Source organism: Heterodontus francisci, chromosome 3 (genome assembly GCF_036365525.1).
Source record: "Heterodontus francisci isolate sHetFra1 chromosome 3, sHetFra1.hap1, whole genome shotgun sequence".
Taxonomy (NCBI): Eukaryota; Metazoa; Chordata; class Chondrichthyes; order Heterodontiformes; family Heterodontidae; genus Heterodontus; species Heterodontus francisci.
This window is the reverse complement of record NC_090373.1, coordinates 91,783,185-91,810,595: the sequence shown is the minus strand read 5'-3', so window position 1 is coordinate 91,810,595 and position 27,411 is coordinate 91,783,185. Positions and strand designations below refer to the sequence as shown.

Sequence of the window (27,411 nt, the reverse complement as noted above, 5' to 3'; positions counted from 1 at the left end):
TGGATAACAAAGGAAGTTAAGGAGAGTATCAAATCAAAATCAAATGCGGGTAAAACAAGTGGTAGGCCAGAGGATTGGGAAGTCTTTAGAAACCAGCAGCAGATGACTAAAAAACTAATAGAGGGAGGAAATTAATTATGAGAGTAAATTGGCAAGAAATATAAAAACAAACAGTAAGAGCTTCTATGGGTATATTAAAAGGAAGAGTGTAGCTAAAGTAAGTGTGGGGCCCTGAGAGGCTGAGAAAGGGGAATTAATAACAGGTAACAGGGAAATGACAGATAATTTAAACCAATATTTTACATCAGTCTTCACGGTGAAGGACACTATAAACATCCCAACAATAATAGATGAGCAAGGTGTAAATGGGATGGAGGAACTTGCAACAATTTCAATCACGAGGGAAAAGGTGATGGACAAACTGATGGGACTAAAGGCAGACAAGTTGCCAGGACCTGATGGCCTGCAACCAAGGGTTGGAAAAGAAGTGGCTGCAGAGATAGTGGAGGCATTGGTCATAATGTACCAAAACTCACTGGATTCCGGTCGGGTACCAGCGGATTGGAAAACAACAAATGTGACGCCCTTATTCAAGAAAGGAGGGAGACAGAAAGCAGGAAACTATAGACCAGTTAGCTTAACATCTGTCATTGGGAAAATTCTTGAGTCCATTATTAAGGAAGAAATAGCAGGACATTTAGAAAAACATAATGCAATCAAACAGAGTCAAAATGGTTTTATGAAAGGGAAATCACGTCTGACAAATTTGTTAAGAGTTCTTTGAGGATATAACAAGCAGAGTGGATAAAGGGGAACCAGTAGATGAAGTGTATTTGGATTTTCAGAAGGCGTTTGATAAGGTGCCACATAAAAGGTTATTGCACAAAATAGGAGCTCAGGGTATTTGGAGTAATGTGTTGGCATGGATTGAGGACTGGCTAACACACAGAAGGCAGAGAGTTGGGATCAATGGGTCTTTTTCAGGTTGAAAAGCTGTAACTAGTGGGGTGCCACAAGGATCGGTCCTAAGGCCTCAGCTATTTACTATCTACATTAATGACTTGGAGGAAGGGACAGAGTGTCGTGTATCCAAATTTGCTGATGAGACAAAAATAGGTGGGAAGGCATATTATGATGAGGACACAAATAATCTGCAAAGGGACATCGATAAGTTAAGTGAGTGGGCAAAAATTTGGCAGATGGGGTTCAATGTGGGAAAGTGTGAGGTAATCCACTTTGGTAGGAAGAATAAAAAGCCAGATTATTATTTAAATGTAGAAAGACTACAAAATACTGCAGTACAGAGGGATCTGGGTGTTCTTGTGCATGAAACACAAAAGGTTAGCATGCAGGTGCAGCAAGTAATTTTGTAAAAATTACACGTGGCTGAGCAGCTGGTGTAGAAGGGAGGGTTTCAGATATCTGGACCATTGGGCTCTCTTCAGGGACAGATGGGAACTGTACAAGAAGGACGGGTTGCATCTAAACTGGAGGGGCACTAATATCCTGGCTGCAAGGTTTGCTAGTGTCACTCGGGAGGGTTTAAACTAGTGTGGCAGGGGGGTGGGAACCAGAGCAGTAGGACAGCTAGTGAAGTAAATGAGGAGGGCATAGTAAATAAGGCCAGTAGGACTAAGAGGAAGAGCAGGCAGGGAGATGTTGCTGAGCACAGCGGGACTGGTGGTCTGAAGTGCATTTGTTTCAATGCGAGAAGTATAACAGGTAAGGCAGATGAACTTAGAGCTTGGATTAGCACTTGGAAATATGATGTTGTTGCTATTACAGAGACTTGGTTGAGGGAAGGGCAGGATTGGCAGCTAAATGTCCCAGGATTTAGAGGGGGATATAAAAGGGGTGGGGGAGTTGCATTACTGGTTAAGGAGAATATCACAGCTGTACTGCGGGAGGACACCTCGGAGGGGTCATGCAGCGAGGCAACAAGGGTGGAGCTCAGGAATAGGAAGGGTGCAGTCACAATGTTGGGGGTTTACTACAGGCCTCCCAACAGCTAGCGGGACGTAGAGGAGCAGATATGTAGACAGATTTTGGAAAGATGTAAAGGTAACAGGGTTGTGGTGGTGGGTGATTTTAACTTCCCCTATATTGACTGGGACTCGCTTAGTGCTAGGGGCTTGGATGGGGCAGAATTTGTGAGGAGCATACAGTAGGGCTTCTTGAAACAGTATGTAGATAGTCCAACTAGGGATGGGGCCATTCTGGACCTGGTATTGGGGAATGAGCCCGGCCAGGTGGTCGAAGTTTCAGTGGGGGAGCATTTCGGGAGCAGTGACCATAATTCCATAAGTTTTAAGGTACTTGTGGATAAGGATAAGAGTAGTCCTCGGGTGAAGGTGCTAAATTGGGGGAAGGCAAATTATAACAATATTAGGCAGGAACTGAAGAATTTAGATTGGGGGCGGCTGTTTGAGGGTAAATCAGCATCTGACAGTAGCAGATAGTGAAGGGGACTGTCAGAGAATACAGCAGAATATAGATAGATTGGAGAGTTGGGCAGAGAAATGGCAGATGGAGTTCAATCCGGGCAAATGCGAGGTAATGCATTTTGGAAGATCCAATTCAAGAGTGAACTATACAATAAATGGAAAAGTCCTGGGGAAAATTGATGTACAGAGAGATTTGGGTGTTCAGGTCCATTGTTCCCTGAAGGTGGCAACGCAGGTCAATAGAGTGGTCAAGAAGGCATACGGCATGCTTTCCTTCATCGGACGGGCTATTGAGTACAAGAGTTGGCAGGTCATGTTACAGTTGTATAGGACTTTGGTTCGGCCACATTTGGAATACTGCGTGCAGTTCTGGTCGCCACATTACCAAAAGGATGTAGATGCTTTGGAGAGGGTGCAGAGGAGGTTCACCAGGATGTTGCCTGGTATGGAGGGCGCTAGCTATGAAGAGAGGTTGAGTAGATTAGGATTATTTTTCATTAGAAAGACGGAGGTTGAGGGGGGACCTGATTGAGGTGTACAAAATCATGAGAGGTATAGACAGGGTGGATAGCAAGAAGCTTTTTCCCAGAGTGGGGGATTCAATTACAAGGGGACACGAGTTCAAAGTGAAAGGGGAAAAGTTTAGGGGGGATATGCGTGGAAAGTTCTTTACGCAGAGGGTGGTGGGTGCCTGGAACGTGTTGCCAGCGGAGGTGGTAGACGCGGGCACGATAGCGTCTTTTAAGATGTATCTAGACAGATACATGAATGGGCAGGAAGCAAAGAGATACAGGCCCTTAGAAAATAGGCGACAGGTTTAGATAGAGGATCTGGATCGGAGCAAGCTTGGAGGGCGGAAGGGCCTGTTCCTGTGCTGTAATTTTCTTTGTTCTTCTTTGTTCTTTGACATGTGGGAGTCTTTCAAACGTCAGCTGATTAGAATCCAGGACCAGCATGTTCCAGTGAGGAAGAAAGACAAGTTGGCAAGTTTCGGGAAGCTTGGATAACACGGATATTGTGAGCCTAGTCAAAAAGAAAAAGGAAGCATTTGTAAGGGCTGGAAGGCTAGGAACAGACGAAGCACTTGAGGAATATAAAGACAGTAGGAAGGAACTTAAGCAAGGAGTTAGGAGGGCTAAAAGGGGTCATGAAAAGTCATTGGCAAACAGGATTAAGGAAAATCCCAAGGCTTTTTATACATATTTAAAGAGCAAGAGGGTAACCAGGGAAAGGGTTGGCCCACTCAAGGACAGAGATGGGAATTTGTGTGTGGAGCCAGAGCAAATGGGCGAGGTGCTAAATGAGTACTTTGCATCAGTATTCACCAAAGAGAAGGACTTGGTGGATGATGAGCCTAGGGAAGGGAGTGCAGATAGTCTCAGTCATCTCATTATCAGAAAGGAGGAGTTATTGGGTGTCTTGCAAAGCATTAAGGTAGATAAGTCCCCAGGGCCTGATGGGATCTACCTTAGAATACTGAGGGAGGCAACGGAAGAAATTGCTGGGGCCTTGACTGAAATCTTTGCATCCTCATTGGCTACAGGTGAGGTCCCAGAGGACTGGAGAATAGCCAATGTTGTTCCTTTGTTTAAGAAGGGTGGCAAGGATAATCCAGGAAATTATAGGCCGGTGAGCCTTACGTCAGTGGTAGGGAAAATATTAGAGAGGACTATTCGGAACAGGATTTACTCCCGTTTGGAAACAAACAAACTTATTAGCGAGAGACAGCATGGTTTTGTGAAGGGGAGGTCGTGTCTTACTAATTTGATTGAGTTTTTTGAGGAAGTGACGAGGATGATTGATGATGGATGTTATCTATATGGACTTCAGTAAAGCCTTTGACAAGGTCCCTCATGGCAGACTGGTACAAAAGGTGAAGTCACACGGGATCAGAGGTGAGCAGGCAAGATGGATACAGAACTGGCTTGGTCATAGAAGACAGAGGGTATCAGTGGATGGGTGTTTTTCTGAATGGAGGGATGTGACTACTGGTGTTCCGCAGGGATCAGTGCTGGGACCTTTGCTGTTTGTAGTATATATAAATGATTTGGAGGAAAATGTAGCTGGTCTGATTAGTAAGTTTGCGGACGACACAAAGGTTGGTGGAGTTGCAGATAATGATGAGGATTGTCAGAGGATACAGCAGGATATAGATCAGTTGGAGACTTGGGCGGAGAATTGGCAGATGGAGTTTAATCCGGACAAATGTGAGGTAATGCATTTTGGAAGGTCTAATTCAGGTGGGAGTATACAGTAAATGGCAGAACCCTTAGGAGTATTGACAGGCAGAGAGATCTGGGCGTACAGGTCCACAGGTCACTGAAAGTGGCAACGCAGGTGGATAAGGTAGTCAAGCAGGCATACGGCATGCTTGCCTTCATCGGTCGGGGCATAGAGTATAAAAATTGGCAAGTCATGTTGCAGCTGTACAGAACCTTAGTTTGGCCACACTTAGAATATTGCGTGAAATTCTGGTCGCCACACTACCAGAAGGACGTGGAGGCTTTGGAGAGGGTACAGAGGAGGTTTACCAGGATGTTACCTGGTCTGGAGGGCATTAGATATGAGGAGAGGTTGAAAAAACTTGGATTGTTTTCACTGGAACGACGGAGGTGGAGGGGCGACATGATAGAGGTTTACAAAGTTATGAGCGGCATGGACAGAGTGGATAGTCAGAAGCTTTTTCCCAGTATGAAAGAGTCATAGGGGACATAGGTTTAAGGTGCGAGGGGCAAAGTTTAGAGGGGATGTGCAAGGCAAGTTTTTTACACAGAGGGTGGTGAGTGCCTGGAACTTGCTGCCAGGGGAGGTGATGGAAGCAGATACGATAGCGACGTTTAAGAGACATCTTGACAAATACTTGAATAGGAAGGGAATAGAGGGATAAGGGCTCCGGAAGTGCAGAAGGTGTTAGTTTAGGCAGGCATCAAGATCGGCGCAGTCTTGGAGGGCCGAATGGCCTGTTCCTGTGTTGTACTGTTCTTTGTTCTTTGTAATTAGGAAGGTAAATGGAATTTTGGCCTTTATTGCTAGGGAGTTGGAGTTTAAAAATAGGGAAGTCCTGTTCCAACTGTTCAGGGTGTTGGTGAGTCCCCGTATTTAAAGAAGGATATACTAGCATTGGAGGCAGTTCAGTAAAGGTTCACTAGGCTGATTCCTGGGATGAGGGGGCTGTCTTATCAAGAACGGCTAAACAGGTTAGGCCTTTATTCATTGGAGTTTAGAAGAATGAGAGGTGATCTTATCGAAACATATAAGATTTTAAGGGGGCTCAACAGGGTAGATGTTGAGAAGATGTTTCCAGTAGTGGGGGAATCTCGAACTAGGGGGCATAATTACAGAATAAGGGAGCACACATTTAAAATTGAGATGCGAAGGAATTTCTTCTCTCAGAGGGTGGTGACTCTCTGGAATTCTCTGCCTCAGAGAGTTGTGGCAGCTAGGTCACTAAATGTGTTTAAGGAGGAAGCAGATCAATTTTTGAAATCTCGGGGAGTCGAGGGTTAGGCAGAGCAGGCCCGAAAGAGGAGTTGAGGCCTGGGACAGATCAGCCATGATCTTATTGAATGGTGGGGCAGGCTTAAGGGGCTGAATGGCCTACTCCTGCTCTTATTTCTTATGTTCTTATGTTAGATATTTTTCTGTTACATCTTTGACCGAGAACTCCAGTATCTTTCCTAACACCGATGTTAGGCTACTTGGTTTATTGTTCCCGGGGCTGCTCTATCTCCCATTTTTATGTGGGAATCACATTAGCTGTCCACCAGTCCTCTGATACTACTTCCCTTTCTCCAGCCACCTCATACTATTTCAATAGTGAGCAAGTTCCTCTTCCTTTGCCTCAATTAAATTCTCTTCCCATTTTTAAGTCTTTCGCCTCCATGTATCTCTATGTCTGTTCCACCCACTGCACGAAAGGAAATGGAGCAACTTCAGAGCACAAGAACATTCACTACATTTTTCTCATCCTGCCAATTTGAGACTAAGCTGCAGCATTCCTTTTCAGGTATTTGAGGACTGGATGACATGGGGAACTCAGGAATACCAAGGGGTGGGAAAAGGGAAAAAAAGATTAAATTCATTCAGCAAGTGTTCCATTACTCTTTGTGCTCAAAATATCAATAGAAGCAGGGACTTACAAAAAATAAAGCCCTCTTTACTGTTTAACAAGTAAAATTATATGAAGCTCCACAGATGAGTCTTGTAACTGGAAGTATTTAAAAACTGAATTGCACAAAACTAATTTCATTACCCAAGACTGTTGCAGGGTAATTCATGATAATTTCAGCTACTTATCCTTACACTACACAATCTGCTTAATGCTAACTTTGTCAATTAAAAATATTTAAATACATATGTAATCTGAGCTAAATTGAACTTGTCTGCTTTGAAAAATAGATCTGTTTTAGCATCATAGCTAACATTATCATGCTGTAGGCAGAATTACTGAAAGCCACCCATTGGGTTAATTGAGGGATGAAGTGAGCCAGTTAAAGATGATCATGCAACATTTTGCTATCTCTTATTGCCTGCTTCTCTTTGATTCACACTATTGTGGTTTCAGATTCATGTCCATGTGGTAGCTAATATTTCAATCTGCCTGTCATGTGTACATTCATCACACTCAACAACAACTTTCTTTCTTTTGTTATGAAAACCCTATATGCCAAAGGGGAAATATTAATTTCATCGGTTGGAACCGTGCATTAGACTTTTCCTGGAAAATCTTACAAGTAACTTTTTAAAAGTAAACTGGCAGCCAAGATGGCCACAGCAATTTACATTTGAAACATCAAAAGATCAAACTGGAGATGACCAGTATCATTCAACCTAACCAGAACAATGAGGTACTCTCAGTGATTAACTTACCTAAAATGGCCTTATCAACACATTCGTCAGGGCCATCTATACCTATTGACTTTGAAAGAGCCAACCCCCTCCAAGTGTGACTGGACATCTTGAGGTGTAGCAACTTGAACCTCAGAGAAGATTCCAGAAAAGCCTCATTAAAAGAACAAAGGGGCTTGATAGTGTCATGTGGCTGCCTGCACAGCTCTGGAGAAACTGTAAGCTTTGTCACAGAGACAGCAGAGACAGAGTAACTGAAAAGCCATCAATGAAGCAGGTCTCGCACTCTTCCTCTCTAGCCAGTAAATAACAAAAGAAGATCCGGCTGCATCTGGGAACTCCCACGAGCCTCCAGACCACCACAGCCAGCAACCAGGGGACAAGAACCAAATCCTTCTTTTGACTTCAAGAGCCCTGAGAAAAGCAAGCTCACAGCTGTTCACGTGGCTCAGCGAGGACTTCAGGACTATAATTTCAATTGAGGACTATGGGACTAATACACCATATTTAAATTCCATTTATTCCGGACTGTAATCCGACTACCAAATCTGTTTTCCCTCTGTAATCTATTTGTGTGTCTGTGTGTGACTCTCATGTGAATGTGTATGAATGTGTAGCGGATTTTTTTAGTAATTTTAACCGGGTTAGAGTGTTAAGAGTAATAAACTTACATCTTTCTTTGAACTCAAGAAAACATTAAAGGAACAGGAGCAAGTGCTCACTGAGGTGGTTAGTTCAACCACTGTGTTAAAAATCCTGTTGCAGTCAAACCAGAGAAACGGTGAAAGGTGAGCCTGAGACCCCCTCCTTACCTGGTCGTAACACTTTATTTATTTATGTAGCACCTTTAACATAATACTCAAATGTAACTTGTCCCTTAATTAATGGGGATATGACAGTCCACGGGAACACTTTTTATTCAAAGTACCCTGTCCCATTTATTTGAAACAGGTTAATAAAAATACAGCTTTACGTCTCAATGTAGCGTTTCTCATGACGGAGACACTATGGGCTAAATTTTATTCGGGTGGCGCGCTCCACAGCAGTGCCCTTTAAACTCAGTAGGGTGCCCGCATTCAGCAGCTGCCAAGGAGCCCCCGCAATATTTCGCAAGGGGGCTCATTTAAATAGTGGGGGCGGAACCCCCGATGACGTGTGGGGACGGCCGCCGTGGCCCTGGCAACAGCGTCCAGTGCTACCGCGCAGGCGCCGGCACCATTTTTAAAGGGCTTTAAGCCCTTACAAATAATTTCAATAATTAAAGACAAAATATAGTCGAGTTTTATTAAACATAAAAATAAGTGATGGAGGCCCTTTCCTAACTCCCCCAATGGTCATTTCATTGCTCGAAATTACCATCAATGGATTTTACAAATACCTGAACTTCCCCCCAACCTTCAATCTTTTGCCCTTCAAACCCTTCCATCATCCACACATCCAATTAAAATTGATTTCCCCGTTCCTCCACCCCACCCACCCTGAAAGTTTTATTGCTTCCCCCTCCCCATCAGGTTCTTGCCTCAGAACTCCGTGTGAAGGCCGAATGGAGGCTGTAAAATCGGCATGGGATGGCAGGTAAGTTATTTTGCATACATTCATTGGCGATCTGCATATGGAGATGAAGGGCCCGCCACCAGGCAGTGGTGGGGGAGGAGGGGGAGTGCTGCACACCGAGGTTCCCCCACCGCTGGTAATATGCAGCGGGCCCATCTCAACATCGTGGGTCGAGGTGGGCCTCGCCCAGCAGAATTTTACCAGCCTCTGCGCCGCGACTCGCGGCATCGAGGGGCTAGTAAAATTCAGTCCTATGTTGGGTCCCTTGCCAATGCTGTCACTGATGGGGAGGGGTCTGGGAGTGTTGGGCTGGTGTCATTTGTTGCAGTGGTGGGGGGGTGGTGCAGGTGGTGGTGGGGGTTCTGCAAACTTGATTTGGGCTGGGAGCTTGCCCAAGGCACTTGACAGGAGAGTTATGAAGCAAAATTGGAACTGAGCCACATAAAGAGATCTTAGAGCAGATGGCCAAAGGCTTAGTCAAAGAGATAGGTTTCAGGAGAGTCCGAAAGGAGGAAAGAGAGGTGGAAAGATGAAGAAGCTTAGAGTGGGAATTCCAGAGTTGAAGGCCTTGGCAGCAGAAGGCATGCCCACCAACAGTGGAGAAATTAAAATTGGGGATGCTTAAGAGGCCAGAATTAGAGAATTGCAGATATCTTGGTGGGTTGTGGGGCTGGAGGAGATTACAGAGATAGGGAAGGGTGACACCATGGAGGGATTTGAAAACAAGGATGAGAATTTTAAAATCAAGAAGTTGCTTGACTGGAAGTCAATTTAAGTCAGCGAGCATTAGAGTAATAGGTGAAAAGGACTTGGTGTGAGTTAAGACATGGACAGCAAATCATCAAAGTTATGGAGAATAGAATATGAGAGGCTGGCCAGGATTGTGTTGGAATAGTCAAGTCTAGAGGTAACAAAGGCATGATAGAGGGTTACAGCAGCAGATGAGCTGAGGTAGAGGCCGAGAGAGACTCTACAATAATTTTTATTCATTCATGGGATGTGGGCATCACTGGCAAGGCTAGCATTTATCGCCCATTGCTAATTGTCCTTGAACTGCTGCAGTCCTGTAATGTAGGCACACCAAGAGTGTTGCTAGGGAGGGAGTTCCAGTACTTTGACCCAGTGACAGTGAAGGAACCGAGACACATTTCCAAGTCAGGATGGTTGTGACATGGAGAGGATCTTGCAGATGTTGGTGTTCCCATGTGTCAGCTGCCCTTGTTTTCTAGGTGGTAGAGGTCATGGGTTTGGGAAGTGCTGTTGAAGGAGCCTTGGTGAGTTGCTGCAGTGAATCTTGTAGATGGTGCACACTGCTGATACTGTGTGCCGGTGGTGGAGGGAGTGAATACTTAAAGTGGTAGATGGGGTGCCAATCAAGTAGGCTGCTGGTGTCTAGATTTGTGAGTGTTGTTGGAGCTGCATTCATCCAGGCAAGTGGAGAATATTCCATCACACTCCTGACTTCACAGAATCACAGAATTGTTACAGTGCAGAAGAAGGCAATTTGGCCCATCGTGTCCGCACTGGCTCGCCGAAAGAGCAATTCAGTCAGTTCCAATGCCCCGCCTTCTTCCCATAACCCTGCACATTCTTCCTTTTCATAGAACAGTCTAATTCCCTTTTGAATGCATCAATTGAACCTCCCTCCACCACACTCTCAGGCAGTGCAGTCCAGACATTAACCACTCGCTGTGTGAAAAAGTTTTTCCGCATGTCACTTGTGCTTCTCTTACCAAATACTTTAAATCTGTGCCCTCTTGTTCTCGATCCTTTCATAAGTGGGAACAGTTTCTCTCTATCTACTCTGTCCAGACCCCTCGTGATTTTGAATAACTCTATCAAATCACCTCTCAGCCTTCTCTTCTCCAAGGAAAACAGTGCTAACTTCTCCAATCTATCTTCATAACTGAAGTTCCTCATCCCTGGAGCCATTCTTGTGAAGCTTTTCTGTACTCTCTCCAATGCCTTCATGTCTTGCCTGAAGTGTGGCACCCAGAACTGGACACAGTACTCCTGCTGAGGCTGAACTAGTGTCTTATACAAGTTCAACATTACTTCCTTACTCTTGTACTTTATGCCCCTATTAATAAAGCCCAGGATACTGTATGCTTTATTAGAGTCATAGAGAGATACAGCACTGAAACAGGCCCTTTGGCCCACTGAGTCCATGCTGACCATCAACCACCCATTTATACCAATCCTACATTAATTCCATTTTTCCCTCTCACATCCCCACCTGCCCTCAATTCTCCTACCCCCTACCTACACTAGGGGCAATTTTTACAATGGCCAATTTACCTATCAACCTGCAAGTCTTTGGCATGTGGGAGGAAACTGGAGCACCTGGAGGAAACCCACATGGTCACAGGGAGAACTTGCAAACTCTGCACAGGCAGTATCCAGAACTGAACCTGGGTTGCTGGAGCTGTGAGGCTGCGATGCTAACCACTGTGCCGTCCTTGTGGCCCGGTATTAACCATGCTTTCAACCTGTCCTGCACCCTTCAATGACTTATGCACATATACACCCAGATCCTTCTGCTGCTGTACCCAATTTCGAATTGTACCCTTTATTCTATATTGTCTCTCCATGTTCTTGCTACCAAAATGAATCACCTCGCATTTCTCTGCATTGAACTTCATCTGCCACCTGTCTGCCCATTCCACCAACTTGTCTATGCCCTTTTGAAGTTCTACACTATCCTCCTCACAGTTTACAATGCTTCCAAGTTTTGTATCATCTGCAGACTTTGAAATTGTGCCCTGTGCACCAAGGTCTAGGTCATTAATATATATCAGGAAAAGCAAGGGTCCCAACACTGACTCCTGGGGAACTCCACTACAAACCTTCCTCCAGCCCGAAAAACATCCATTGACCACTAGTCTTTGTTTCCTGTCAGTCAGCCAATTCCGTTTCCATGTTGCTACCGTACTTTTATTCCATGAGCTATAGGTTTTCTCACAAGTCTGTTGTGTGGCACTGTATCAAGTGCCTTTTGAAAGTCCAAGTACACCACATCAACAGCATTGCCTTCATCAACCCTCGCTGTTATCTCCTCACATTATTTTCCCTTAAGAAATCCATACTGGCTTTCTTTACTTAACCCGCATATGTCCATGTGACTATTAATTTTGTCCTGAATTATTTTTTCTAGACATTTCCCCACCCCCAAAATTAAACTGACTTGTGCCTTGTAGATGGTGGTCAGGCTTTGAGGAGACAGGAGGTGAGTTACTTGCTGCAGAATTCTCAGCCTTTGATCTCCTCTTGTAGCCACAGTATTTATGTGGCTAGTTCAGTTAAGTTTCTGGTCAATGGTAACTGCCAGGATGTTGATGGTGAGGGATTCTGCGATGTAATCTCATTGAATGTCAAGGGGAGATGGTAGATTGTCTGTTATTGAAGACGGTCATTCCCTGGCATTTGGGTGGCGTGAATGTTAGTTGCCACTCATCAGCCCATGCCTGAATGTTGTCCATATCTTGCTGCAAGCAGGCATGGACTGCTTCATTATTTGAGGAGTTACGAATGGTATTGTACACTGTGCAATCATCAGCGAACATCCCCACTTCTGACCTTATGATGGAGTTCAGGTCATTGATGAAGCAGCTGAAGATGGTTGGACCTAGACCACTGCCCTGAGGAACTCCTGCAGTCCTGGGCTGAGATGAATGGGCTTCCAACCACCAGAGCCACCTTCCTCTGTGCGAGGTGTGACTACGGCCAGTGGAGAGTTTTACCCCGATTCCTATGGACTTCAATTTTGCTAGGTCTCCTTGATGCCACACTCGGTTAAATGCTGCATTGATGTCAAAGGCAGTCACTCTCACGTCACCTCAGGAATTCAGCTCTTTTACCCATGTTTGGAGCAAGGCTGTATGAGGTCAGGAGCCAAGTGGCTCTGGCAGATCCAGACTCAAGCCTTTGTCCTGTTATGGAGATCTCGGATGCCAAAGACATGGTTATGCAATGTTTGGAAGGCTGCCCTAGCACAGCCGATTCTGTGCTGGATCTCCACTTCGATCGTGACCTTTTGAGAAAGGTAGCTGCCGAGATATGGGAAGTGTTCAAAGATTTCTCAATTCTTCCCATCATTAACAATAACTGGAGATGTAGGCGCTTGTCCAGGGAAGGGCTGGTGGACGATTTTGGTCTTGCTGATTTTGAGTGAGATATCAACCCTTTTTGTATGTGGAGTTGAAGAGGTTAAGGGTGGCCTGAGTGGAGAACAAGCTCTTTCGTATCCGATCAGGCGTCAAGCAAGGCTGTGTGATTGTGTCAACTCTCTCACTATTTGCCTCAGCCTGGTCCTGGAACTCATTCGTGACCAACTTCCACAAGGAGTCATGATTGAGTTTCGACTTGATGGGAAGGTTTTCAACCTTAACAGGCTGAGAGCCAAGACTAAAGCAACTCTCCACATTCATGACTTACAATATGCCGATGACTGCGCATTGTGACCCACATTGCAAGTGACATTCAGACCGCCCTCAACTTCTTCTTGTCCTGCATGAGAGGAGTGAAGTGTGTCAGTGAGTATCGTACAGTGTGTTTGGATGATGTGGCTGCCATGGTTGAATAGCTGGCAGTGTGAGATGTGGATGTGAGGCTTGCAGCAATGCAAATTATGTGAGGGTATGGTGAAGCTATGAAAATCAAGTATGAGTTGTGGTTGATAGATGTTGTATTTGTTTGCTCAGTGATTGATTGCTCTGTGCTGTGTTTACAAGACTGCTCACTATGCTGTCAGTCAACCTAGAGGGGGTGTGGTTCCAATAGTGAAACTAAGACAGGTCTGGGAGCCATCTGAATAAAGCCTGCACACACAGAAATTGTGAGCCTTGTTTCTTCATGCTTGGGGTATGAAACATAACAATACAGATTGCTGGAAAGTGAGTGAAGAAGGGGTGTTGATCTGAGCAGTGTGTGATGCCAGTGCTTCCATTGTAAGGATATAGCATTTGAAGACACATTCACTAACATTGACCACTTTTGTGAGGTTACTAAATGTTTTGTGGCACTGGATCAGGTTCTCGGGGTTAGATTGCTGGTATCGGCTGCGATGGCTATCTCCTCCCACTGACTTCTCAGTGTCTTTCTGGGGATAGAGGACCTCTCTCCTCTTCTTCACCTCCTTCACCAAGGCCTCCAGTGCTGCATCAGAGAGCTTTGGAGCATGCACTCTGCCCTGTTGTGCCATTCTTGTGTCTTTCTCAGGTAAAACTCATTCTTAGAATTGCTTCCAGCACCTGCTCCAGTCAAAATCACTTTTAGGAGGTGCAGACTGGCTTTCAGTCGTGCCAGCTAGCATGAATTCATGCTAGCCTCCCATGATTTTGTGCCTCCTGTTGAAGCATGTAGCCACTCAGCAGTGTGCGTAGTGCTGACTGCACGCAGAAATCATTGAAATGAACAGGCAGCACTCAAACTTTGTTTGAAACAACAGAAACAACAGGCTCGGGTTAATCCTGCATTGCAATCCCAGAGCCCGTTTTTGAGATTTATCCAATTTTACAGCCAGTGATTCATAGCTGAGAGGAGAGGCATAATACATCTTTTGTTCCAAAGGCCACTCACACCAATGCTCTGTAGTTTTGAGTGATGGTGTACTTAACTACTTCATCATTATGTACAAGATTACACACAAAATAGTGGTTTTGAAGAAACAGGTAATTTCAGAGAGTCAGCTTTAGAGGAACATGATGTACAATTTCAGACTTTATTTTGTCATCTCCAATGTTACAATGCTTTTTAAAAAAAAACATGGTTCTTGGTTGGAAAATGTCTCTTTTGTGTCAGCGATAATATTTACATAATATGAAAAAAAGGATCCGTAAAGATCAACTGCTACATGGAGCTTTACCCAACCTAGCACAATGTATCTTTAGCACACCATCATTGACAATCCTCCCCACCCCCGCTCTCACACACTGTGCACTCTCATGCAAGAGGCAAAAAAAACTCCTGATGTGCCCTAGGTGTTTACGTAAATTAACTGACCTTGCATTATCCAGTGAGGTTAGCTCAGGATGAAATGTTTACTATTATTGCTGCTCCAAGTGAAATTATAAATATGTCCTTTTTTGATTGCTGATGATTTCTAGAAATAATGAACGTAAGAAACGTTCCCACGATGTTTGTGTTGTTATTAAGGACCAGAGGAAATCTTTCCCCATGAAAGTGTGTTTCTTTTTAAGAGTGACATACATCACAGTATGTTACATTTTTAAACCAAAATAAATGATTTTCAATCTTTATAATTAACATTTGGTTGGTCTGGAAGTACCTCCTGCACTAAATAGTTTACCATCTCCAATTTTTATATAGAGGGGACATCTACGTCTTATTCTTATTTTAGTTGTTTATTTTCCCTACCATTTATACCCTGTGCCAGTATAATGATAACAATTATAGCTGTGACCTACATTCATCTCAGAGTGGCTTAATTTGCGTGGAATTCACCGCTTTCAAATGGAAGCATTTGAGTTGGGAAGTTCTAACACCAGGTGAGTACTGCATAGTACATGGCTGGTACTAGTTTTTCCTTGTGTTTTATCTATTGTTGCTATATAGGTATCTGAAATATATCAATATATTAAAAAATCCTATTTATACACTCTGTTAATTTTCCACCTTACATTTTCCAATATTGACATTTGTAATGGAACCTGTATATGCAAACTGGTTAGGCTGCCCGTGGCAGTGCGACAATGCCTCAGTTTTGTGTCTCTCAACTCCTCAGTCTTTTCCCAGAGAAACCCCTGTGCTGCAACAAACTTTACTTCTCTGCTTCCTAAATTGATATAATATACTTTGACAAAACTTACATGAAATAAATAGGGACAGAGTGAATGATTTTAAAATGTAGACTGAATTTCCTCGCTTTGCTTAAAAACTATTCTCAGTTTTGAATCCATGGTGTGTAACTCTACAGCAGCTCGACTACACAATATACAAACAGGGAATTCTGAAGAAACTTCTTTACTCAGAGAGTGGTGAGAATGTGAAACTCGCTACTATAGGGAATGGTTGAGATAAAAAGTATAGATGCATTTAAAGGGAGCCTGGATAAGCATATGAGAGAGAAGAGATTAGAGGATTATGCTGATCGTTAGATAAAGAAGAGTGGGATTGAATGGCCTGTTTCAATGTCGTATATTCTATGCAATTCTAAATTTTGTATAGTTACCTATATTTCTTAGAAAATTAAGTATTTAGTAACAAAAAATCTGTACGGTTTCAGCTACATCAAATAATACTCTTCAGATTTTATGAAAGGTGCTAAGGTCTAACATTCATCCCTAATTGCAAAAAAATGGATTATCTGATCATTTATCTCATTGCTTTTTATGGTACCTTGCTATGTGCAAACTGGCTGTTAGGTTTTCCTACATGACAGCACTAACTACACTTCAAGAGTAATTATTTGGCCGTGAAATGCTTGGGGTGCCTTTTTTGTCAAAGGTGCCATGTAAATACAAGTTCTTTTTTCTTTCATTCATTAATTATATTTCTTTTCTTATTTTAGCATAGGATATCCAGCAGTGTCTTTAGGTTTTGAATTTAAAAGTTACATTTGCTACAAAATTAAATTAAGGAAACAAAAAGAAGTTCAAAAACAGAATGAGTTCTTCATGCAACTTCTTCAGCAGGCCTTACCCTCAGAACAACAGCTGCAAACAAGACAGGACCGGAGTTTGGCAGAAGGTATTTGGAGCAGATTTCTCATTCCTCATTGCTGTTTTTCATTGATACAAGCTTAATCATCACCATACATTTGTTCGTATAAACTATGCTTTTTCCCCCTATCCTTAAACAAATGGAGAATACATGTCGAGGCACCATAGGATATATTTACTCAACAACTAAATCCAATACCTTAGAGGTTCTTCAACATTTACAGTCCATGTCCCACCCAAAATTCTTATGACCCACCATCTACAGATACTGGCTGGGGTTTTTGGCTTGCTCTTTGTTTGTCAGCCCATGAGTAAACCCCCATTCCCCCAATCCCACCTGAGCAGAAGAAGAGAGGCCATCAAAAGAGCTGAGCAATAAGAAACAATAGGACAGGTGTTGGGAGTCCAATGGGAGGAAGCGGTGGATTGGGAATTGGAAAACACAGACTGGGGTCTTTTGAGGATTCGACTAACATGCAATAGTTTCTTCTCCTCTTCACTGCAAGTATTCCACAGCTCACCAAGCTTCTTTGCTATATCACTGATAGACAAGCCAGTACTCAGAGCCTGATGTTCTGATTGAATAGGATTGGCAATTGGCAAACACAGGTTTGGGTCTTTTGAAAGTTTGACTGACATATTGAAGGTTTTTACCTGCTCAAACCACTGATTGACAGTAAGTTTAGAATTTTTTTTTCTCAGCCTTTAATGCACCCCCTGGACAGATCACCAATGGGTATGCCCACTATTTGAGAACCATGCAGTAAGAGGGGTAATTTTACAATTTTGTACTCCCAATGGAGTGCATCACCCACTAACAATGTAAATTGGAAATTCTGATGCCTACTGTGAATGATTTTCAGATCAATTTGGATGGGAAATTGTGCACGATGCAGACCCCACTTTTCATGGGTGAAATTCCCCACCTGGAGAAAAATATGATGTCACCTTTTTCCAAATCTGGTGTAAAATTTGAACACTGCAATGGAGAGTCAAGGTGCTTTCTTCCATAGCATGCATGCACTGAGATTCATTCTGGATACAGGAAACTAAATAACATATTAATTCTTGTAAAGATTATATTACTCATGGGTAAAAATATACCCATTTTGAAGCATATGCGTCATCCTTTCACATAGTTACACTACTCTACTAATGTGTTTTTCACATCTGATACGACATCACTGATTGTTCGTGTTAGAATAAATGGTACATGCCTAACAGAAGGAAGCATGCATCCTTCCCCACAATCCTAACTGGGATTGGCTGAATATGCATCTAGCATGAAGCAATGGATCTTTCCTCCGTAACTGAGTAACCAATTATCAAAGACCTGTAGACCCACCAAGCAGAAGACTCCTCATCCTTCTCACTAGACTAAAAAGCTTAGAGCAAAACTGCCATACGTGTCACTTTATGTTAAGGGACAATCATCTTCATATCTAAATTGTTCCAAATTGGAATTTTGTTCTTTTTATTCAAAGGGGCCCAGTCTAGACCTGCTTATTTTTTTTCAATTTGACACCCTAACCCATCAGCACCTGGAAGGAAAAAAGGTAAGTGACCATTTTAGATATGGATCATTCCTCAAAACATCTTCTTTTGAAGGGTGGATACGCAAAACATTAATCTGCCTTTTCTCCTTACAGATGCTGATGGACCTGATGTATATTTCCAGTGCTCCTCTCGTGCTATAAAATGTTTTTTCTTGTTTGCTTTAGCATTTAAAAGGCTTCCGCTGTGCTCTCAATACCAGCATCCAACTAGAGCCATTGCAATCAGGAAGAAATACACTTTAGCCTTACCAGAACTAGAATTTAAAGAAAAAGGCAAAGAGAAAGAGAAGGAAGTCACAAAACAAGTTCTTACAGCCAGTAACTGTTTACAAGCAACTGACTCTAGAACGAGTGAAACAGAAAGTGTGGAAAACCACTTCAACAAGACTATGGAGTATGAGTCATTTGGAAGTACAGAAAATCTACCCCTTGATGATTTATGTGTCGAATCCTCAAAAGTCTGCAAGCACATATCACCAAAGGCACATGGTGCATCAAATGGCAATGTAACCTTTGCCAAGAATGAGAAGAAGCAAAAGTGCTCAAGTAAGAACACAAGCACACGAAAAGGGATTATCGAGAATGGCTCTTTGAATTATCAGAACAGCAAACCAGAGACTGTGCTACGGTAAGATGTCCTGATTTTGGCTAGAGTCCTAATGTAGAAAACTGCATAGTTAAATGACAGTAAGGTAAATTTGAATATAAAATGTAACTTACAAAACATTAGGTTGAGTATAATTCAGCCACTATAATCAAGTCAATCGGTCAACATGTGTGCTTAACAAGATTAACAACGTCATCACAAATGTTTTTCAATCTATTACACTTAGGCCTTTCAAAAATCTATTAATTAAAAAAAATCCCTGAATCTAATCATTCATTTATTCATTCAAGGGATGTGGGCATCACTGGCAAGACCAACATTTCTGGTCCATCCCTAATTGCCCTTGAGTGGCTTGCTATGCCATTTATGAGGACAGTCAAGAGTCAAGCACATTGCTGTAGGTCTGGAGTTATATATAGGTTAACTCTGCTTTTCTCTCCACAGACGCTGCCAGACCTGCTGAGTATTTCCGGCATTTCTTGTTTTTATTTCAGATTTCCAGCATCCACAGTATTTTGCTTTTATTATATATAGGCCAGACTGTGTAATGACAGCAGATTTCTTTTCCAAAATGACGTTGAACCAGATGAGTTTTTAAGACACTGCAGTAGTTTCATGGCCAGCATTACTGATATTAGCTTTTTATCTCGGGTTTATTTAATTGATTGAATTTAAATCGCCCAGCTTCCATGGTGGGAGTTAAATTCATGTCTTTGGATCAGTCTGGGCCTCTGGATTACTAGTCCAGTAACATAACCACTATGCTATCATACCCTGGGAATATTTGTAAACTCCATGATATGTAAAAACAAATCCATATGAACATTTAATACTGTCAAGTAACAGTAATGCATGCCATTGTTACTTCCTCCTGAGATGGTGCTGTAACCTCTTAAACACTAATAAAACAATAACAGCTGCTCTTATTTGACTGAGAGTTGATGCTGCATAGATCAAATGAGTAATAGAGCTATTGAAAGAATATTTTATTTGTTTCAACAAGAAGAAGCCCATTTGCACCTTACTTTTGCATCAGGTTCCTGCAACCCCTGATTTACATAGTAAAGCAGCCTTACATTTGTTTCAGGTGGGTAGGCTGCTAGCCCATTTACAGACCCATCTGAACATGGCAGCAGACAAGCCTTGGGCATCAATAGGATAGCTGAGTGCACATCCTCCAGTTTTAATCACCTGCTTGCTCAATTTTCAGGTGCAAAATGGTCATTCATGAGTTGAAATTCTCTTGTTAGTTTTTTTGCAATGAAACAGCTTTATTTTTAATCAATGAGTTTGTACTAATTTTTACCATGGTAGTTTCAAAATAAGTATATTTCAATCAGTACTAATATTATAGTTATCAAAAAGTATTGCTTACACAGCTGAGCAGTAGTTTTTCCATTTCTGGTTGAATGTGTTCCTGGAGGTTGATTATGTGATGCTGCCTCATAACTCCATTACCTTAGGTCGAGTCTCTGTGCTCTTGGGCACTTTATCTGGACATATAATAATTTGCTTGGTTCTGCTGTGCCACTATTTCTTGTTTCACCTACAAGCTGCAGCCTTTGATAACGTTGACTAGAAACAAAAATCAAGATATATGAGGTTTAAAAAAATGTTTATACTGCTTACTTTGTTTCTGGAGTATAACTATATGTTATTTGGTAAATTCTGCAGAAATTGCACTCTCATTCTGGCAAGAAACAGTCCTGCATTTTACTTGGAGCTAAATCAAGAAACCTCGCAGACTCATTAGAGTAAGAGTGACGATGACACAGTAGCTCATGTGAACCAAAATAAAATTGACTTTATCTCTTCAAATAGCAACATAACTTTGTTAACTCAAAATATTGTGAGATCCCATGCTCTACACATTAACAGACATGTAAAGCTGCCCAGGTATGAATTGTGCCTTGATGTTAATATACACTGTCATGCAGACCCCCCCCCCACCTGCCAAGAATGAGGCATATTAATTTTTGTCATATGAACGTTGATTTTAAACTGTTGCTGGAGCGAGGAAATGACTTGTTAAACAGATCAGTCATGGCTGGAAAAAACATTTGCATACTAACAGGCAGTGCTTGGAGGGGCAAAGGGGCTATTCCCTGCTCCAATTTAACCCACAATGGACTTTGAGCATCAGGTATTGTGTGTAAGAAGAGACATTCCAGGGTCAGCTAAGACAAGAGAATCCACAAACAGACATGATCAGACCAGCTAGTCACATGACTAACCTGCTTGGCAACCTGGGTTTGAACTGGAAAAAGACTGCTGCTGGAGTGAGAAGACCTCTCCTGTCTGCTCCCATCTCTTTCTCACAAGCCTCTGAACCCACTGACGACACATGAACTTCAAGAGAGAAATATCTCCTACATCGAACAAGGTTTAAGAAGAATACTGGGCCCCAACGAAAAGCAAGACCTACCTACTATCAAGGACTTTACAGCGAGTTCGAAGAACAGTAACCATAAAAAATTTCAAACTTATCCACTGTATTTCTTCTGCTCTTTTCTGTCTCTATCTGCATATGTGTATTGCGTATGCATGCTGGCGTGGGCGTGTCATGTATCCATAAGCGTTAACCGAATTAGAGTTTAAATTTAATAAAGTTCAAGCCTTTTTCTTTAAACCTAAGAAAACCTGTTTGGCTAGTTTATTTGCCCTATAATTGGAAGTTAGTGAACAAGGATTCACCAAGGGGGAGCTAAAAAAAAATGGTGTGTTTAAAATAAAATCCTGTTACTATAGGACTAGGTGAAGGCTGAGCGGGAACCCTAGACCCCTTTCTCAACTGGTCGTAACAACACAAGCTGAGTCAAAGGGCACTGTAGGAAAAAGTGATGCACAATGCAAAGTGTACAGTCATTTGCTGTGAAGCAAATTTCCCACTGAAAATCCTGATTTTAAAAAAGATGTTGCACATTATAACTATGTGGGGTAGTTAACCAATTATGAATTTGCTCATTTGTAATTTTCAGCTACAACAAAAGCCACTCACAATAAAGAAAGGATTTTTTTTTGTGCTTTGCAATTTGCAATTTAGCTGAATTCTTCGCGGATTGACAGTTTGGGCTATCAACGGTACAAAGGAACAAACCGGAATGCAAAAGTGCTTTTCTCCTGGGTTGTCAGCAGCAGCGCTTATTGAAATTGATGATCTATTCAGGAAACTCCCATGCAATCAGGGAGGGTTGGCAACCTTAATGAACAGCGAAGAATTTTCATTGAAGTATTCTCAGTCAAATCTCTTCTCTTTATTCATTCGTGGAATGTGGGCGTCGCTGGCCAGGCCAGCATTTATTGCCCGTCCCTAATTGCCCTTGAGAAGGTAGTGGTGAGATGCCTTCTTGAATCGCTGCAGTCCATTTGGTGTAAGTACACCCACAGTGCTGTTAGGAAGGGAATTCCAGGATTTTGCCCCAGCGACAGTGAAGGAACGGCAATGTAGTTCCAAGACAGGATGGTGTGTGGCTTGGAGGGGAACTTGCAGGTGGCAGTCTTCCCATGCAAATGCTGCCCTTGTCCTTCTAGGTGGTAGAGGTCGTGGGTTTGGAAGGTGCTGTTGAAGGAGCCATGGTGAGTTGCTGCAGTGCATCATGTAGATGGTACACAGTGCTGCCACTGTGTGTCGGTGGTGAAGGGAGTGAATGTTGCAGGTGTAGATGGGGTGCCAATCAGGTAGGCTGCTTTGTCCTGGATGGTGTTGAGCTTCTTGAGTGTTTTTGGAGCTGCACTCATCCAGGCGAGTGGAGAGTATTCCATCACACTGCTGACTTGTGCCCTGCAGATGGTGGACAGGCTTTGGGGAGTCAGGAGGTGAGTTACTCACTGCAGAGTCCGTAGCCTCTGACCTGTTCTTGTAGCCACAGTATTTATGTGGCTGCTCCAGTTCAGTTTCTGGTCAATGGTAACCCCCAAGTTGTCGATAGTGGAGGATTCAGTGGTGGTAATGCCATTGAACATCAAAAGGAGATAGTTAGATTCTCTCTTGTTTGAGATGGTCATTGCCTGGCACTTGTGTGGTGCGAATGTTACTTGCCACTTATCAGCCCAAGTCTGGATATTGTCCAGGTCTTGCTGCATTTCTACACGGACTGCTTTAGTATCTGAGGAGTCGCAAATTGTGCTGAACATTGTGCAATCATCAGCGAACATCCCCACTTCTGACCTTGTGATGGAGGGAAGGTCATTGATGAAACAGCTGAAGATGGTTGGACCTAGGACACTACCCTGAGGAACTCCTGCAGTGATGTCCTGGGATTGATATAATTGACTTCTAACAACCACAACCATCTTGACTCCAACCAGTGGAGAGTTTTCCACCTGATTCCCATTGACTCCAGTTTTGCTATGGCTCCTTGATGCCATACTCGTTCAAATGTTGCCTTGCTGTCACTCTCACCTCACCGCTGGAGTTCAGCTCTTTTGTCCATGTTTGGACCAAGGCTGCAATGTCAGGAGCTGAGTGGCCCTGGCGGAACCCAAACTGAGCAGCAGTGAGCAGGTTATTGCTGAGCAAGTGCCGCTTGATAACACTGTAAACAACTATTTTCATCACTTTGCTGATAGTGGAGAGTCGACTGATAGGGCGGTAATTGGCCATGTTGAATTTATCCTGCTTTGTGTACAGGGCATACGTGGGCAATTTTTCATATTGCTGGGTAGGTGCCAGTTTTGTAGTTGTACTGGAGCAGGTTGGCTAGAGGCATGGCTAATTCTGGAGCACAAGTCTTCAGTACTATTGCCGGAATGTTGTAGGGCCCAGCGCCTTTGCAGTATCCAGTGCCTTCAGCCTTTTCTTGGTATCACATAGAGTGAATCAGATTGGCTGAAGACTGGCATCTGTGATGCTGGGGACCTCAGGAGGAGGCCAAGATGGATCATCCACTTGGCACCTCTGGCTGAAGCTGGATGCCCACATCTAGCAAAATCTTGACAACATCCAGGCTTGGGCTGATAAATGGCAAGTAACATTCGTGCCACACATGTGCCAGGCAATGACCATCACCAACAAGAGAGTGTCTAACCACCACCCTTTATGTTCAATGTCATTACCATCGCTGAATCCCCCACTATCCTGGGGGATTACCATTGACCAGAAATTGAACAAGACCAGTCACATAAATACCATAGCTACAAAAGTAGGTCAGGGGCTGGGTATTCTGTGGAGAGTTACTCATCTCCTGACTACGAAAGGCTTCTCTACCATCTACAAGGCACAAGTCAGGAGTGTGATGTAATACTCTCCACTTGCCTGGATGAGTGCAGCTCCAACAGCACTTAAGAAACTCGGCAGCCTGCTTGATTAACACCCATCCACTACCTTAAACATTCACTCCCTCTGCCACTGGTGCACTGTGTACTGCTGTGTGTATCATCTACAAAATGCACTGCAGAAACACACCAAGATGCCTTCAACAGCACCTTCCAAACCCACGACCTCTACCACTTAGAAGGACAAGGACAACAGGCACATGGGAACACCATCATCTGCAAGTTTCCCTTGAAATCACACACCATTCTGACTGGAAATGTATCACTGTTCCTTCACCGTTGCTGAATTCCCAACTTAAAGCAGTGTAGGAGTACCTTGACCACATGGACTGCAGCCATTCAGGAAGGCAGCTTACTGGCACCTTCTCAAGGGTAATTAGGGATGCACAATAAATGCTAACTAGACTCAAAACAAATAAATCTCCAGGGACAAATGGAATTTATCCCAGCATAGTGAAGGATATGAAGAAGGAGATTTGTGAGGCACTGACAATTATGATGAAGCAATCAACAAGAGAGCTATCAATAGATTGAAGACAGACTAATTGTTTTTGATTAATAATTGGTTAGTAGTGCAGAACTTGAGTATTGCTGAAAATAGAGACATGTTGTCAAAGCTTTTCGTCTTGTACTCATCAGGACAATCTGCAAAAATAACCAATGTAAGGGAAAACAACAACTTTACTGCATGAGAAGAGAGTGCTGATTGATTGGCAAGTGAAATCTGATTGGTAGAGGCATTGCCATGGAGAATGCACCAATTAACGGTGACTGACAGTTAACTGCCAGTCTTTGTTTGAAATTTAAACCAGGCAGCTTGACTCTTGATTGGTCAAGGCATTGCCCTGAGGAATGAACGAGCGATTGGCAGTCACTTATTTTGTTCAGCTGAAACAGGCGCAATGTTTGTACATATTCTTTCTGTCTGCAAAGAACAGCACCCAGTGTATTAATATATGTAGCTTCCAGTACACGCAAATGCGCCACACTGCGAGCCCTACTGACAATCTTAAATTGGTTGTCAGCGTAATTCTTAGCACACTGTGGATTATTTAGCAAATGTTGTCCAATTGTGGAATCACATCTAATGTTGGACACTGTGTTTTGAGTTCTGCAAGCACGGGCTGATTGGTTACGGACCGTACCTTGCCCGTTGCGAACAGCAGAAGGGACATGTTATTCGATACGATCTGCCAGTCTTTGGACATATGGCCTATATAACTAGCATCACACTGGCATTGAAATTCATATATCACATTACTCATTTGTGTGATAGGCAGGACATCTTTTTGGCTTGACGGCAGCATCCGCTTAGTGGCGAACACCACACGTGTTGCTACTGCATAGTAGCAGCTTGAAACAACTAGCTTCACCTGTTGCTCAAATTTTTGGGATACATTAACCTTCCAGGGTAATTTGAGGTAGACTAGGCACTTTTCAGGGCCGACAAAGACGGCCTTAGGCCCATTCATAAGTTTGCGCGATATACAGCAAGATCAGGGTAGTCACTGTCACGCAGGATGTCTTTGATTCTCCTATTTCAGCATCAAGCTTGCATGGTCAGCAAATGACTCGCGCCCTATTTACAAGGTTTCTGATAAGGCCAATCTTATAGCGCATGGAACTGTAAGAATCCCAATGCATGTATTGACCAGTGAAAGTAGGCTTGTGGTAGACCTTGGTAGAGAACCCATTAACAGGTTTATCAACTAGTACGTCAAGGAAAGGGAGCTCATTGGGCTGTTCCATTTCAAAGGTGAATTTGAGTGCAGGATGGAGCCCATTAAGATGTGTAAGGAAATTATTACATGCAGCTGCGGATTCAAATATAGCAAACGTATCATTTACATATCAGAAATATGCAAGAGGTAGGAGGTTAGGTGTCATTCCTTCAAAGACATGTTTCTCATGGAACCTAACAAAGATGTTTTTGAGAGCTGGGCCTAGAGGGGATCCCATGGCAACACCATCAATTTGGGCGTGCATGGTGTCGTTAAAACTGAACTCAACTGCGCGAGTTGCCGAGTTCATAAGTTCAATGAATACTGATTCACGCAATGGTGGCGGGTCTCGATCGTCATGGTATAGTGCTGCAGCGCAAATATTTATGGCTTCCTTAAGTGGTACATTGGTGAATAGGCTAACAATGTCAAATGAGCATTTGGACACAGCATTGCTATCGATATGCAAGTCCTGTATGGTGTTTGAAATGTGAAGGAATCCTTCACCATGTAAGTGGAGAACTTGCTGTTGGTGGTGGAGGATTCAGTGATGGTAATGCCATTGAACATCAAGGGGAGATGGTTAGATTCTCTCTTGTTTGAGATGGTTGTTGCCTGGCACTTGTGTGTCTAAAATGTTACTTGCCACTTATTAGCCCAAGCTTGAATGTGGTCCAGGTCTTGCTGCATTTCTACACGGACTGCTTTAGTACCTGAGGAGTCTTGAATTGTACTGAACATTGTGCAATCATCAGCGAACATCCCCACTTCTGACCTTATGATGGAGTGAAGGTCACTGATGAAGCAGCTGAAGATGGTTGGGCCTAGGACACTACCCTGAGGAACTCCTGCAGCGATATCCTGGGGCTGAGATGATTGATCTGCGACAGATAGATTGGTGAGGACAAGGTTAAGTAGGATTTTCCCTGTTGCTGGTTCTCTCACCACCTGCCGCAGGCCCAGTCTAGGAGATATGTCATTTGGGACTCAGCCAGCTTGGTCAGTAGTGGCTCTACTGAGCCACTCTTGGTGATTGACATTGAAGTCCCCCACCCAGAGTCCATTCTGTGTTCTTGCTACCCTCAATGCTTCTTCCAAGTGATGTTCAAAATGGAGGAGTATTGATTCATCAGCTGAGGGAGGGCAGTAGGTAGTAATCAGCAGGAGGTTTCCTTGCCCATGTTTGACCTGATGCCATAAGACTTCATGGGATCCAGAGTCAATATTGTGGACTCCCAGGGCAACTCCCTCCTGACTGTATACCACTGTGCCACCACCTCTGGTGGGTTTGTCCTGCCAGTGGGACAGGACATACCCAGGGATGGTGATGGAGGAGTCTGAGACTCGGCTGTAAGGTATGATTCAATGAGTATGACTGTGTCAGGCTGTTGCTTCAAGAGTCTGTGGAACAGCTCTCTCAATTTTGGCACAAACCCCCAGATGTTAGTGAGGAGGACTTTGCAGGGTGAACTGGGTAGGGATTGCCGTTGTTGTTTTCGGTGCCTAAATTGATGCTGAGTGGTCCACCCGGTTTTATTCCTTTTCAACTTTTCTGTAGTGGTTTGGTAGTTCTGAGTGGCTTGCTGGTCCATTTCAGAGGGCAGGTAAGAGTCAACCATGTTGCTGTGGGTCAGGAGTCACATGTAGGCCGGACCAGGTAAGAACAACAGATTTGCTTCCCTAAAGGACATTAGTGAACCAGATGGGTTTTTAAAACAATCCAGTAAT

At 43.3% G+C, this 27,411-nt stretch overlaps 1 protein-coding gene across 1 annotated transcript in view; it reads left to right on the top strand.

Moving 5' to 3' along the window:
• Positions 1–27,411, top strand: part of LOC137358413 (macoilin-like) — a 163,364-nt gene that overhangs the window by 123,906 nt on the left and 12,047 nt on the right. The window contains exons 5-6 of the mRNA XM_068024362.1: positions 16,375–16,553; positions 18,247–18,709. Coding sequence (XP_067880463.1) covers positions 16,375–16,553; positions 18,247–18,709 — 642 coding nt within the window. The remainder of the gene's footprint in view (positions 1–16,374; positions 16,554–18,246; positions 18,710–27,411) is intronic.